Source organism: Herpailurus yagouaroundi, unplaced genomic scaffold, assembly GCF_014898765.1.
Source record: "Herpailurus yagouaroundi ecotype Mexico unplaced genomic scaffold, PumYag 183, whole genome shotgun sequence".
NCBI classification, from domain to species: domain Eukaryota; kingdom Metazoa; phylum Chordata; class Mammalia; order Carnivora; family Felidae; genus Herpailurus; species Herpailurus yagouaroundi.
Genome location: NW_024412414.1, coordinates 11,602,282 through 11,619,057, shown reverse-complemented (window position 1 = coordinate 11,619,057; position 16,776 = coordinate 11,602,282). Strand labels below are relative to the sequence as shown.

The window sequence follows — 16,776 nt, the reverse complement described above, 5'->3', positions numbered from 1 at the left end:
TCCAGATTGGAACAGGAATTTTTAACCTGAATTCTACAAATCAGCTGTCAGGGAAGTCTGTGAAACTCCTAAAATTTTATGTAAGTTTTGTGTGTATATTAATTCCTCTCCAACTTCCACTTAGTGTGTTCTCTGACAAAAATAAATGATAAAATGATAAAGTAGATAAAATCTAGTCACAAAAGTGAAATGTCTTAAGCCTGTCAAGATCATGGTTTTTTTCTTTGAATTTAGTTACTAAAGCATCAACTTGTCAGTGAATAGGTGCCCAGTGAAGGAAGCATTGCCTGTCTTTGTTCATTATTGTATCTGAGGCATGTGGAACTGAGCAAATGCTCAGAAAACATTTTTTGTATGAATAAATAAATGAATGAAAGAGAAAGAATTATTCTACAGAGTGACCTAACATTAAAAACACACTTCATAAAGGCAAGACTCCATTGTGAAATAGTAAATAGAATGAAATGTTAATTTTCATAAAAAACTCAAAAATTGATTTTCTTGATGGCCTAAACCGCAGCTAGTTCTCTCAAAAGATCTTGCAGAAGCACCAAATTCTCTTACAAATAGTAGTTGACAACCAATTAGGATATTTAATTTTCTGTCTTGTTTTTGCTACATACCAAGTTATACTTGTTGGCAAGTTGTTTCCTTCATTCATTAACGTATTCATTAAGGATAGATCAGACATTGACAGCGTGGCAGAAAGAATGATAAAAATTGAGAAACAAGACAACATTGACTCAGGTTCTTATCTTCAAAGAGCTTACAAGGTATAGACAAGTATATAAAGTATTACCATAGTCTGGGTAAGTAAGTATAGTGTACAAAATGTTTTGGGAACAGAAGGGAAGGCCGTTTCGTTGGAGAGGATGTTTTATTGCCTGCCAAAATAGAGATTTCTCCTGTTTTTGTTCTGATTTCTCACTGCTGTTTTGTTTTTGTTGTTGTTGTTGTTGTTGTTGTTGTTGTTGTTGTTTTTGATGTCAGGGAGATAGAAATGTCCTGACATCAAAAAACAGAAACCAATCAAAGGGATTTCTCTTCCCTTTATTCCGTTTTAAATGCAGACGTTACCTACATTCTTTCCATTCCTGTCTCAAGGTTACTTCTTTCATTTAGACAAGTATTCTGAGCCTGAATCTTGGCCTTACTCATTCAGAGACCTGGAGAAAGATTGATGATAGGCTGTGTGCAATTTAATATTTGTGCCTTATGCACACAACCAGGCTACTAATTATGGAAGATGGGGGTAACGGGAGAATGATACAAAGTCCCCTTGTATTACTTTCCTTGAGGCAAAAATTTTGTGTCTTTGGTGATTTACATTCAGAAAAAATTTATCATACCTGGGCCACCGAAAGACAGCTATGTCTTCCTACCTACTAGAGAAACATTAAAGAGTAACAAGGGATTATTCTCTTCCTTATCCCCCAATACCACCACTCCACAAATCAGAGACTTTAAAGAGGGAATTTATAGATCTTTTGTGATACCAGGCACTGTTCTTGGCAGTTTAAAAATATTAAGATGTGGAGCACCTGGGTGGCTCATTTGGTTACACGTCTGACTCTTGGTTTTGGCTCAGGTCATGATCATATGGCTCGTGACATTGAGCCCCACATTGGGCTCCATGCTGTAAGCATGGATTCTACTTGAGATTCTCTCTCTCCCTCTCTCTCTACCCCTCCCCTGCTCATGTGCGTGACACCTCTCTCTCTCTCTCTCTCTCTCTCTCTCTCTCTCTCTCAATATCAATAAATACACTTAAAAATATTAAGACATTTGGGGCATTGTGTGGCTTTGTCGATAAAGCATGTAACTCTTGATCTCAGAGTCATGAGTTCAAACTCCACATTGGGGAATAGAATTTACTTTTAAAAAGTTAAGATGTTTAACACTCACATATAACCCTATAAGATAGGTGCTGTTCTAAGCTTCATTTCACAAATGAGCAAGCTGGGGCACAAAATCTAAGCAGTTTGTTCAGGCTCACCTAGAGGTAGAGATATGAACCTAGGCACTATTGCCAAGAGTCCATCCTTTTAATTCCTGCACTACAAACAACTTATGGATCTGGCATATTCTACAGAAAGAAGTTCTACAAGAAAATTTGTCAAGAATTACAGTTTCCTAATTCTATTTGCATCGTTTGAAAGAGAAAAAGGGAAAAACATCATAGCAATGCCAGGGCATCCCAGGCCCCCTCAAGTGGATTTTTTTCTGCCTCACTTTGTCTATAAAATAATGATACAGCAATAATACCTGTTTCTGCTTATACAAATGTGGGTGGACGAACTCTACCGTGAATATAGCAGTGCTCATAAGCACTAATAAGTGGTATAGCCACTACCAGTCCTACTTAGCTTTTCTGAATGTTCCCCTGCTCAGCAGGCTCCAGGCACACTGGTTGCCATGTGCGTGTGTGTGCGCGCGCAAGAAAGAGAGAAAGAGAGAATGGAAGAGAGGAAGAGAAGGAGAGAGAGAAGGCGGGGAGAAAGGAAGAGGAAGAAGTAAAGCATAAAAGTATTTGTTTCCAGTAAACTAAGCATTTTCCCATTACTGGAGGGCTTTTGCAGTCATTGTTGCCTTTGGTTGCAGTGTTTGTTTACCTCCCAGATATGTTCATGATGTGTTCCCTCTCTTTCAAGTCTTGGATAAAATATCGTCTTCTCATGAAGACATCACTGGCAACTCTACTTAAAATTGCAGTATCCTCCCTGGACTCCCTATGCCTTTTCTTTTTACTTCACAGCATTAGTCACTCTTCAGAACACTGTATAAATTCCTTAGAGTCTGCCTCCCCCAACCTAAAATGTGATCTGTCTTAGGATGTTGTGTTTATTTACTTTTACTTTTCTATCTATACTCAATGTGTTCAATGTGATCTAGCACATAGTAGGAACTCAGTAAATGCTTGTTGAATGAATGACAGATATTAACCCAGTATCGCCTGTCAGTTACCTTCTGCTTAGGTGATGTTTTGCTCAGGCAAACAGGTATTTTTATTATAAAGGTAGATACTTATGGTTATCCAATTCTTCTCTGGAGGTTTGTGGGAAAGGATTTGAGTTTCATTTGCTAGTGAAATGAGGAGGACAGGTGGATGACTTATTCAAAGGGCCCAACAACTTAATGGCCATGCTTTTTACCTTGTCTTAGGAAAGCCAAGAAAACGTTTTTCCTCCTCTTTTGATAAACCTGTGAATTCAAGTCAATGGCATTTTCTGCTGCCATTTATCCCTTCACAGAGTTTTTGCTTTGTGTTTGCCCAAATCAGTGTGCATGCCATTTTACCTTATGACAGAATGACATAGAAAAGGCAGAATGCCCAATAATTAGATGCAAATTTTATGCTTGTCATTTTGAAAGGTTATGAATCCCCCTTTTATACAGTTTTCTATAGAGGATTACTTTAGGACAAAATATCCTTTCTGTACATCAATATGCTGGTAATTCTAAAAAAGAACAACTTTGTAATTTGAAAAAATTAGTAACAAGTGCAGCATATAATGAATACATTTATCCCTTCTGCTCTCTATTGAAAGGAAATAAACTTTCACTTATTTCTTCCTGAACCAAAGTTTGAAGACATAAATATTGACAAAATAGATTTCCTCCCTTCCTAAGAGATGACTCCATTATTCTCCTCCAGTATATTTCTAGGTACAAGTGGACCGTTTCTACTGTTATCCAAAAAACAAACTAGAGGGAACTGATGATACTATGAAGAACATTCAATTAAATCTGAAAATCAGGATTCTTGTTAGAGCCCCATCATTGAGTATCTGTGTGACTTTTCATAAGCCATTTAATCCCTAAAAAACTTTGGTTCCTCATGTCAAAAATGGGGTGGCCTAAAAATCTCAAGTTACATTTGATGATACTGTTCTTATTCAACATATCAAAATCTCATTTGTTACTTGTTGGTGGTGATGCATAGAGAGTAATTGCAAGTGTATATCATGGTGTCATGGTGCCCCTGAGCAATTAGCTCTTCTCTTGTAATACACCATGTTCCAATGCCTGACTTGCAGCCTATTATAAGTGAATTATCTCTAATCTCCTCTTCTTCCATCATCAAGTGAGGAGGAATATAGCATCAGTCAGTAGGGTTGTTGGTGGGGTGAGACAGGGCCTGGCAAGTGCTTTTACTTTACATGCAGCCTGGCCTCATTATGCCCAATAATAGTAGTCATTATTGCCATTATTCTACATGTCTCTGTATAGCAGACATGGGGCCAGGGTGTGGGGGAGGGGTTTATCTTTAGAGGAAGAGAAAGTAGAAGTTAATTTGTAGTCTCCTAAGCATCTTTTTTCCAAAGCTGAGGACATCTCTGCCTAAGTTGAGTGATAATGCTTGTTTTCCCATCTCTAGCAGGACTACTGGATTTAGTCAGACAATGACATAGGACACAGTCTGGTTTGGGTTTTCATTTCAATCAAAATGACAGTGCCCCACCAAAGAGACTCATACACTGGAACCCAGTGCCTGCCATGAACTGCAACTCAATTTCGCCTCCTCCCCAGCTTCCTCAGGGACATCATGACAACCTTGTATCCTAAGCAACTATATGCAAAATAACTAAAGTACTTACATACCAGAAAGAGCAGCATACTAAATTCAAATTTAGTGGATCTTTCCTGTTAGAAATATGTTGTCAGAGTTTTGCTTGAACAGCTCCCAGATTACTCCCTTTCACGCTTCCTAGTGTGTGTGTGTGTGTATATATATATATATATATATACATATATATATATATATATTGACGCATTCACTGTGTTGAATTGAAAACCTGAAACATTTAAGGAAAGACAGACATGGAGTATTTCAGCTGCTAAAGAGACAGGTGCAAAGAATCATGAATATTACTTGAGGAGCCACAGTGCATGTAACATGAAAGTACCACCTGCAGGTGTTACGTGTTCAGGCAACTCAATATCAGGGAAGGAAGTGGGGAACCTAGGGTGTCATTGCGGAGATAATAAAACCAGCAAGTTACCCCAGAAGGCCTTAAAACAGATGGTTTCCAAGAAAATGCCAAATTACAACTGAGTGTAGAAGAGCCAACCTTGGTCATACTTTTGTTTTGTTGAGAATGAAGATACTTTGGTTCTGGGAGGCTTAGCGACATAACCAGGGAAAGAGTTAATTGTTTCTCCCAGTCACAGAGAAGCTTGGACAAATCTGGATTTTCTTAATACATAATAAGCAAAACATCAGGAGCCAGAGCAGGTTTGTTACAATCATTTACACCTCCTGTTGCAAAGAAGAATTTATCCCCATGGACAGACATAATGGGAAACACTCTGCTCACCCAAGCCAGAAAAGACAGGCATTTCCAGCATTTGATTAAGAGCCAAACAAATACTCTGTTTCCTTGGTTAAAAGTTCTAGTAGCCACCGGGTGCTTGAAACATCCTACTGTGGCTGCTGCCATTCTCTTAATTTTTCTTTCTTAAATGGTGGCTCATGATTGTGGATCACCTGCATCTAAATAAGCTGAGATGCATAATTCAAATGTCTGTGCCCTACCTCCAGGTCTATCTAATCAGAATTTGGGGGGAAGTCACATGTAAGCTCTGCATTAATTTTAACTGGCTCCCTAAGAGAGTCTTTTTGCACATGAAGAGCACATAAAAGCACATTATAAACATTAACACTGTTTTAGGTTAATTATCTCTTTAAAAGGCCACCATTAAAGTATATGAATTTCAGCTAGAAGCTACACATCTGGGGAATAGATTAATATATTGTTATATATATATGTATATATATATATATATTTTTTTTTTTTTTCCCAACAGGTAATAGTGTCCTGTGATGGGGAAGGGCATGAGAAAGACATGTCTTATGGGGCTTGTCATAAGTAATCAAAGTGACACAGGTCAAAGGAGCAGACTTTTAGGGAGCATTTGATCACAGGAGCAACCAGGTTGAGATAGAAGCATGAACATGAACAGTAGCTCCAAAGGGAAGATCTTTGCCTGCGATATTGCTGAGGGCCTATTCGTGTGCATTTACACACTCACATTTGGAGAGTGGCTGAAAGGAAATTGAAAGAAGAAAAGGAAGAGCAAAGGACATTAATTAACCCACGGATTAAACGATGTGTACTTTCTACGAATATAGTTTCGATTAAGAGTCACTTAGCTTCAGCTGTTAAAAGCCAACTCAAATTTGATTAAATAAAAGCAATAACTGGCTCACATATCTGGGAATCTTAGGGATAAAGCTTGCTTGGAACAGAACTGGTTCCAAAGCTCAAGTGATGTCATCAAAACTCAGCCTCCATTCTTTGGTTTCTTATTAGCTTCCTTCTGGTGCGTTAGTTCATTCTCTCTCTCTCTCTCTCTTTTTTTTTAATTCTCCATGTGGAGGCCTTTGAAAACTCTAGGCTTTCTCCTTCCAAGCAATCCCAGACTCTAAAAAACCTTTTTCCCCCTAGTAGTTTTTTTTGTTTTTTTTGTTTTTTAATTTTTTTTTTCAACATTTATTTATTTTTGGGACAGAGAGAGACAGAGCATGAATGGGGGAGGGGCAGAGAGAGAGGGAGACACAGAATCGGAAACAGGCTCCAGGCTCCGAGCCATCAGACCAGAGCCTGACGCGGGGCTCGAACTCACGGACCGCGAGATCATGACCTGGCTGAAGTCGGACGCTTAACCGACTGCGCCACCCAGGCGCCCCTCCCCCTAGTAGTTTTATGAAAAGCCTTGAAATAGAATCTTACTATCCAAACTTGCATCATATGCTTGGGAATCAGTTTTCTAAGAAAATGGAATATTAATTGGCCAGGCCTGAGTTACCTCCTGCTCCTAACTTGGATACAAGATTTTAGTCTACCCAAACCACTTAGGCTACTAGGGCACTTGGGTCACCAAAGAAAAAGTGGAATGCCCTTACCTTGAAGAGAAGTGATGAATTCTGAGTAAGCAAAAACCATAGATATCTACTGTATACTTATGTTAAGAGGGAAATAGCATTTAGTGAATTAGTGTTACAGATATCTTATTCCAACTTCTTTAGCCAAAACCAATCTGTTACATACATATGTTTTTATATATTCTTATTTGCCATCGTTAGTAAATAATGACTTATCCCCAGCTGAGTCTGGGTCAGCACTCCATAATCAAACAAACTTATAATTCTGTAGAGATATTCACACTAAGGCTATCATCTCATATCCCTTAAGTTCAGTTTTTGCCCCCAAATTAGTTACAGAATATTTGCATTTGTTGAAAATTTATCTTTATTTTCATAACTGGAACTTGTTGTCACAGTCACCCATTTACTTATATGTAAAGGAGTAATGAATCCATTGTTTCTGAAATGCATCAGGATTTGGGGTCAGGGTCAGGAGTAGGTTGGAGTAGGTTGTGCTGAACCATTTCCCCTTGTTGATATTTGCCACTCCTACAAATGCTTCCTTAAGCAATGCAGAATTTTTCTCCCCAAAGAGACCACTTTTATCTCCTAACACTTCCCCAGATCACCACCATTTCTAAGAGCTGGCATTACATACAATTAGGTCCTCATTATGTGTGACACAATGTATAATGGCAGCAGCACTATTCTATTAAGCAGGAAACAAAGAAAGAGTAGGAGAAGAGTTCACTTCTAGTTTGGATTTTCTTTCACTTTCTGCCTTCAAACATGTACCAGCTGTCAGCAGACTTCTCTGTTCCTTCCTGTTTAAAATGCTTGTGTGAGGAGGTTAAAAGAAGGAAGGTGGAAGAAAGGACAGATGAAAGAAGCATCTTATCCTTTAAGCAGGCATGGCTGTCTCCTCTTGTATTTGTTTTGCCTCTGTTCTATTCAACTGAGCAAGCAAATGGAACCAAGTGGAGTACTTATTCAATAAAAATACTGTGTGTTGGATAGTTTCACACATAGGCACTTGTGTGCGGCCTTTGAACATCCCTTGCTATTTATGTTATAAAGACTAACCACGCTAAATTGTATTTGTAATGATAGTTTGACAGCTGTCCAGTCATCATTTCTACAATCAGTAATTCATTTTAAAGGAATTCTCACATTCAAGAAAATCAGAGTATTTCATTTGTTTCTGATTTTCCGTAGGTTATTGCCCATACATTTTGTGAGTAATTTCAATCCACAGAGATGTTGCTGACCTTACAGTTTCTCGGCCAAAATGAATTTCCACAATCATTAGAAAGGTTAGAGGAGAAGGCTCCCAGCTAGCAGGATACATTGGACCCTGTGTGTGCTCTTCCTGGACCATTCTAGTGGCAAAATGAATAATGTGTCTCCCCATTGATGCAAGTGGTGAGAGGGAGAGAGTGAAATATGAGCATGACTCTGGGAACACACCCATCAAACCAGCATAGCAGAAGAAGTACCTCTTCTTTGTCCTTGGTGAGGTGGCTTTGGTCTGTAATCCAATAAGGCAACATGTTCCCACTGATTGCCCACATAGAGAGCATTTATGCTCTTGATCGGTCAAGGGCTCTACAGGATGCAGTGTAAAAGGTACAGCATGGCACGGCCACTTTGGTTTGCATCAGGATGCTTCTGTGCATGTATAATGTAATAAACTATCCTCCAGATGTGACCCAGATGTAACTCCCATCTAAAGCCACGGGCTCATGTCCTGAGCTTTTACTCAAACCCTTATGTTCCCTACTAGGTATCCTAGAGTTTACTTCTCAAATTGAGATTATTGCCAAAATGTGTTTGTGCCCAAGACCAGGTGTTTAATCAAAAGCCTCTTTTGATGTCCTGGGAAGATTGACCCTCTATCATAGTCTGAGATTCTTGACTGTTATGGCAGAACTTCATATCTGCCATTAAGATTAAGGGCCTAAACAACCCTCAGGTGCAACACCTGGAAACTCCAGGGCAATTACAAGTAGAATTGAATCTGGTATTTTTAGTTTTCTACGATGAAATCATAGTATTGCATTTTTGTCCTTTCCCAGCAGAGTTGAGTCAGAGTTTGCAAGGTTTGAAAAATATTTCCAGCACAAGAGAAGTGCATTGACCTAAGGGCTTTGCTGGAGAAATGTGGCCTTTTACCCCATCCCACATGGAAACTACAGAGTGATCTAGCACACAGAACAAAACTCTGCAGGGTTGTTTTTCTTCATTGGTATCCTTAATTGGTTTAGGGCTGAAAGTCATCTATGCTCAATTTATAATGTGCAGTACTAGTTTTCAAACCGTAGAGTGCACAATAATGAACAGCAGTACTGGGCTCTGATAATAAAAATCCAGTAAGTTTGGCAGGGGCTCAAAAATCTGCCTTTCATCAACACCACCGGGTAAGGTGATATTGATGCAGGAGGTTTCTAGAACATACTTTGAGGAATAAATTTACGCGTAGTTTGATTTTTTTTTTTTTTTTTTGCAAACTTGCCTTCTATGAAATATTTATCTGAAGATCACACCTGCTGTCTGATATGGCTCAGCCCTTTAATGCCTTTCCTATCTATATTGGCTACCGTTTAGGCTGGTTTACAGATGCCCTATTTTAAAAAGATCTACAGTTAGCATTAGTGGATTCTTCCAATCTGTACCTACCCACTGGCTTGCTCCTTTATGCATGGCATGTTATCTTTTGCTGCTGACCTTTCACATGGAATGGGGATTTTGCTCTACACTTGCTCCACTATACTTGAACCCTGGGCCTCTGCCTTGCTTCCTGAAGTATACCATCACTTGAGATTCAGTCTTATTTTCCTCTTCTCAGTCTCAGAAAACCTAGGCCCCCTCCATCCATTCCAATTTCTTTTCCAAGTTTGGCTTCTGACAGCCTGAGAAACATTCTGCTTGCTTGCCTGGGAGAGAAGTTTGGGGACATGTCAAAATGGGCCAAATTAATAAAAAAATTAAGAAGAAAAAAAAGAGTAAGATCGTTGATGTTTCAATGCTGCAGATAAAATGAGCAGTACCTCACTGTGGAAATGTGTTTTATTATTGTATTTCTTAGAGGATTATTTTATTTTTTAGGTAAAAATCATTTTTGTTTCTGTTACAGATATAGTACCTTTTTTAGCCTGTGACCTGGGAAAATACATTCAGGATTAAATAATCTCTTTAAAGTTCTGTGATATTCTATGCATCTCTTTCAATACTCCAAACATTTTAAGAATCGCCCTGACACTGCATTTTGTTTCTGGAACACTTACAGGAGGCAGCAAGAAGAAATTGGCTGACAAACATTGATTTTGTCTCCCCCTAAAAAATAGATTTTAAAAAGAAAAGAATAAATGAGGAAAGGAGTTTGAGACACACTTGTTGAGAACAGTGTTTTCTAATAACTTTCAGTATTTGATGAACAAAGGGACAGAAGGGTTAAGGGTAGTCTGACCTTTAACTTAAATACATTTCTGGTCACGAAAGTTGTACTCTTTCTGAAAACCTATAGGTTTCCCACTCTTTGTTGAAACATGAAAGGGGGTTTTCCTTAGCTTAGGTCTTCTCTGTTCTCTTTGCAAATATACGGTTTACTCAGATATTGGTGCATGAGAATTTCTGTGTTAAACTTTCGGGAATGTAAGTAGTGTTGTGGAAGTATCCAATTGACCAATTGGCAGATAGTCTCCAAAGAGGGGAGAACCAGAAAATCATGATGTACCAGTGTTGGCATCTTCAGTAAATCCCCTAGGCTGGCCCTGAGATCAATGATCTGAAATCTGAAAGACTGTGTCTGGGCTGTTGGCAACCTGGCTTCCCTCTCTTTCTCTTCACCATGGTTTTCAAGAATTTCAAGAAAAGTAATTGCCTACTGCTCCTCTTAGAGATTCCTGATAATAATGTGAGTCCATTCCCCTAACTTCTTCAAGCTGGGTGAGTCACTAGGTGTTTCCACCCTTTGGGGAATCCACAAGCGAAAACATCAATCTGAACATCCTGTCACATAAATAAGATGAGATTCATTTCTTATAAACAAAGGGTAGTAGTTACAGCAGGAATATAATGTGTATCAAGTAAGGATAAGTTATCACCATAGGACAGTGGATTATTAGGTCACCTGAGCATACCTTTTCCTTGTCACATCAGTCCCTCTTCTTTGTCACATAGAACCCTTGGAAGCGTTCTCTTAATTAGCTGTTGGCATTCAACTATATGGGTGTTTCTAAGGAAGTTTCAGTTTAGTTTCAACTTGAGTCCCATACTTTGACAAATCCACCCATTTCCTTGTGTGGGTCAGTTTTATCGGTTTCTGTTCCTGTCTTCGTGCCTCTTAGCTGCTAGTCCAAACATGTGCTAAAAGTCCTTCTCTATATGCTACAAGCAAAGATGTGTTGGTTTGACTTTGCCAGACAGAGAATGTTTAGGAGTGTGTCTAAAGCCAGTGTTGGCTGATTTCTGCTCTTAGGAAATGGAGAGCTAGGAACAAAAGGATCTGTGTTAGTTTTGAATTTCTAGTGTGCAGAAGAATCACCCAGATTGAACTAGGTTAAAGGCAAATTCATAGACCCTGGATTTTTCTGATGAAGTCATTTTGGACTTGAGTCTAAAAACACAAGCTCTGTACTTGCTCTATACTTGCACATACACAGTTAAAATGCAGGTGGTCCACGGTCTAACTTGGAGACATCTTGGCTTATTAAAACCTTGCCCTCTTGTCATTTTCTGAGATGCTCCTTTATGCTGAAAATCATGGCTCCCCCTCCAATTGCATAGAAAAACTTAATATGACAAAGGAAAGGGGAAACTTTACCTTATAGGTTTTACAAATGGCAGATGCAGAGTGCTTCGTATGTACCTTCAAACCTTTAAGACACACTTGAAAGTCACTTTGTCACTACTACAAAAAGAGCACACTTACTGATGTCTCCATCCATGTTTCATCTAAGAATGTCATTCTGAGGACTCTGTTTCACCCAGGTACCTTGAGGTTTGAGAGAAATAAAACAACCCTTTAACTCTTTTGTTGTCAAAAATGTTGGTAACTCTAGGCTAAATGTTTTGTAGTTAGGATATGTCTTCCACATCTGCATTGCTCAACTTTCTAAAATCTCTCCCTCCATCTTTTTGAAACCATGTAGCTCATGCTTGAAAAGCTATGGATTTTCTTAGATGAGAGCTAAAATGCTAATGTTGATTTACAGGCAGCAAGCTTGGTTAACCAAGAGAAAATAAAAACTTTGGATGTAGTGTGTTATTTATAGCGAATGCAAAAGCATCATTATTATCAATTCTTGTTACAAAATACACAGAAAAAAATATCATTTTTGTTATTTAAATATGGCATAGATACATTGAGAAATAGTACAGATGTTAATCCACAGCCTCTCAGCTGCATCCTGGATAATCATTATTATGTTTCATTCTTATTTAGAATTACTAGTAATAGACTGTGTATTTCTGTATGAAATTCAAATCAGGGAACACCAATGAATTGAGATGATTGATAATATATATATATACACACATACACACACACACACACACACAAACACACACATAATTTTGGAACTGGGACAACAATAGAAATATTTCTCTCTTAGAGAAAAATCCACCAAGCATGCTGCTATGTTAGCGATCTTGATGAGTAACATTTGTTACTTAAATAGACATGCCAAAAATTCACATAATTTTTTGTATCTGAATTGAACTAATCCTTGACCAGTGTTTAAATTTGTTTTGAAAGTATCTATGTAATTGTGGAAAATCTGAAATGTAAATATCCGCAGTTTGAAGTTTCTGGCTTCAAACCACAAGTGTTAAAAAAAAAAGTCTGTTTGTGTACTTTCATTCTGTGCTTTAGAGTTCTTTGGCAGATCCTGTTTTCTTTGTGTAAGTCTCATTAACATGAGATTTTATACATGGAGTAAGGAGAGGATGGTGGATGTCTGTGCATGTAAGATATGGGACAATATTCAGGGATTATTTCCCATTCTTAAGTGTAGAAGCACTAACCTAGTCCAGTCCTATTATTTTAGAGATGAGAAAATTGAGGGCTAGAAAGACTAGGTGATGGAGAGATAAGTCATGGATTTAGTAGGTGACCCAAGGCATTGAATCTTAGCTCATGGTTTTTCTGAATTCATATCCTGCTTGGCTGTCCCCACTCCTCTATAGTAAAATAGAATTCTGTTTTGTCATCTTGTCTCCTTAAATTTTCTTCTGTCCCACCCTCAACATATGGATTCTTTTAAGTTTGGGTTGTAAGCCATACAAAAAATTACCTTACTTCCTGTCCTTCACCAAGATTCCCAGATCAGCTTTATTCTTTTTCCTCAGTCCTGATTCACCTACATGAATTTAGTGGCATCTTACCACCCATCAACAAAGGCTGCTTCTAAAGTTTTTCTAGGATAGCAGTTGCAATTCACACTGTTAAAAATAATCACACCTTAGTGGGGAGTGGATTCTAAGCTACAGGGTGATATTCAGTTTTACTTTACCTCATAGCCACTGGCCCTTCTATCTGGAAACTCATCAGGCAGTGCCTAAGTCAGCTGATTGAATAGATTAAAAAGTGAAAAGAAAATGACACTTAAATAGAACAAGTCCTTATTGATGATCTATGTACAAACTGCTATATCTGCTACATCAGAGCATACAAAAATGTGTAAGATATGGTTACACTCTCAAGGAGCTTACAGTTTGAAGCAGGAAAAAGAAAGCTACAAATACACTTGAAAGAAAAAGATAAGCTTCCACAGGGAAATATAACTGAAGAATCATGTGGTTAAAGGAAGAAGATAAGGGTCTAGAAAAGCTTTGTAGGTTAACAATAAAAAAGCAAACAAACAAACTTGAACTAGATTTTGAAGAATGAAAATCACTTTCATGGGTATACGTGGGGAGATGCATTTTGACTAACATTTATTATATGTGTACTCTAGAAACATATGTAATCTACATACTGCTACTTAAAGTATGGTTTGTGGATTACCAGCATGAACTTTACTGCTGTTTTGTGATAAAGTAAGTTTCATACATCTAGTTACTGTTATTGAGAGAATGCATTTAGAAAAATTCCTACATCATTGTACATCACTGAACTAATAATAATAGTAATAATAGACTAATTTGGATGTTACTGAATTTGTGTGCTGAGTCACGTATGGTTCTAGATGTATGATACTTACACAGATATCCCCATGTATGAGTCCATTGTAGGTTGGAAAAAACAAACAAACAAACAAACAAACTGGTCATTTACCACAGAAAATTAGTGGGTTGTGACTCTACATTGTTCTTTACCTGCGTAGACAACTTAAGAACATTGTATATGTATATTAGCAGTACAGAGCTGTGTCTCATTATTAAGGTATTTATGAAATCATCATTGCTTACTTCCAATTCTATTATCCATTAAAGAGCAGAGAAATTTTAACTTTGTGACATTAGACCGGATGACAGAGGCACAAAAGAGATATGTTAGGAACAAAATGTGAACAAAGTAAAAGGGTGAGCAAAAGACAGAAGGAACGGTAACTAAGAGGAGAGGAAAGGAAATGCCATGCAGTTTTCTGGAAGTTGTTAGTAAAAATAAGTTATCAGAATGAAATAGAGTCTGTGTCTCTGCTTCACAATATTCCGCGAAGGATTAGTCTGCAATGGGAAACTTCATCTAAAGGCTGAAAGTAAATCAGTTGTGTATTACTATTTTTTGTTAATTTATCTTTCTAGTTTTCATTTTGTACTTGGTTCCTGTTATTGTTTCTCTTTGGAAGATGTTCTTTTCATTTTTGGACATTTTCTCCTCTCATTTCAGATGACTACACACTGCACGGCCCTGTTTTTATTCAGGAACCAAGTCACGTAATGTTCCCTTTGAATTCTGAGGAGAAAAAGGTGAAGCTCAATTGTGAAGTTAAAGGGAATCCAAAGCCACATATCAGGTTTGTTGTTTTAAATCTTATGTTTCCATGCATACCGTTTCTATTATTAAAATTGACCCGTACTTCTAATTACATAAAGATCTTTTAGACAAGCATCATAGGCTGTCCTGACATACTAAAGAGTTGATTGTGTTCTTGAAAAGTTGAGTGCCCAACTTCTGTTTCTGGCTATACCAGGAATTGAATATCCTATTTGACCCCCTCACTAAAAGCCTAAATATTCCTTAACATATTTTTTTTTAACATGTCTCAACAAACTGGTAAGAAAGTAAGAAATACTCAGAAGTAAAGAAATAAGTAGGTTTGGAACCCAGAGAAGAAAACTGACCCCCACAAGCAGTTTTCACCTTGATGAATTATGTGAACTGGAGCTTTGGATTTTGCAGTTTCACAGGGGATCACAAGACAAAGCCTAGAGTTGACTGAGAGGAGAGTGGAACATGAGAAAACCTCCCAGAATAGGCCTGGAACCCAAAGGCTATATACTGAAATAAGCTTGCCTCCCCAAAGAACTGTAAAGCAAAAGTAACTGCCTATTTCAAATTTTGGTGCTAAGTGACCTTTAAAGGTTTAGTTATTTATTTTGAGAGGGAGAGAGAGAGACGGAACAGGAGAGCAGGATAGGAACAGAGAGAGAGGGAGACAGAATTCCAGGCAGGCTCAAATCCAGGAAAAGTGAGATCATGACCTGAGCTGCAATCAAGGGTTGGCCTCTCAACCAACTAAACCACTCAGGCAACCCTGCTGCTAAGTGTTCTGTTGTTGTTGTTGTTGTTATTGTTGTTTTTAAATTTTTTTATTTTGTTTATTTATTTTGAGAGAGAGAGAGTGAGCGAACAAGTTGGGGAGGGGCAGAGAGAGGAAGACACAGAATCTGAAGCAGACTCCAGGCTCTGAGCTGTCAGTGCAGAGCCCGGTGTGGGGCTCGAACTCATGAGTGTGAGATCATGACCTGAGCTGAAGTCTGATGCTTAACTGACTTAGTCACCCAGGCACCCCTGCTAAGTGTTTTTTTTTTTTAATTTTTTTTTCAATGTTTATTTATTTTTGGGACAGAGAGAGACAGAGCATGAACGGGGGAGGGGCAGAGAGAGAGGGAGACACAGAATCGGAAGCAGGCTCCAGGCTCCGAGCCATCAGCCCAGAGCCTGATGCGGGGCTCAAACTCACGGACTGCGAGATCGTGACCTGGCTGAAGTCGGACGCTTTAACCGACTGCGCCACCCAGGCGCCCATGCTAAGTGGTTTTAATAGAAGATGAGACACAGCTGAAAGGAGAATTAGTAAATTGCATGATCTATCTGAAGAAATCATCCAAAGGCAGCAGAAAGGAGTAAAAAGATGCAAAGGGAGAGAGGCAGAGAGAGAGAGAGAGAGAGAGAGAGAAGAAACGAGGGAGGTGGGGGAGAGAAAGTGTAAGTGAAAGAGCAAAAGGGATTAATAGGAAATATTTACATAGTTTAATCACAGTTCCATAAAGAAAAGCAAGGGAGAATGAGGCAGAAGCAATATTTTAAGAGAAGGTTAAGAATTTTCCAAAGTTAATTAAAAATTCCAAGCTTTCAGGGCTTGGAGTGAGCCTGGCTGGCTCAGTCGGTGGAGCATGTGACTGTTGATGTTGGGGTTGTGAGTTCTAGCCCCATGTTGGGTGTGGATATTACTTAAAAATAAAATCTTAAAAAAATATCCCAAGCTATAGATTTAGGAAGACAAATGAATTTCAAGGAGTTCAAATGAAAATAACGCCTCATCTAGAATTATTATAGTGAAACAGCCAAACACCCAAATCAAAGATGATCATAAAAATAGTTAAGTTGATAATATAGATAACCTTCAAGTAGATGGCAGACCAGACTTCTCAATAGCAACAAAAAACCAAGATGGAAGACAATATGCTGAAAGAAATTAACTGTCAAATTTCTGTGTAGCAGAAATACTTTCTTAAAAAAG

General features: G+C 38.3%; 1 protein-coding gene across 5 annotated transcripts in view; it reads left to right on the top strand.

Moving 5' to 3' along the window:
* CNTN4 (contactin 4) overlaps positions 1-16,776 on the top strand; it is a 911,050-nt gene that overhangs the window by 576,658 nt on the left and 317,616 nt on the right. For all 5 annotated transcript variants that reach the window (XM_040492136.1, XM_040492135.1, XM_040492132.1 and 2 more), the window contains one exon: positions 14,700-14,826. In XM_040492136.1, the coding sequence (XP_040348070.1) occupies positions 14,700-14,826 (127 nt within the window). The remainder of the gene's footprint in view (positions 1-14,699; positions 14,827-16,776) is intronic.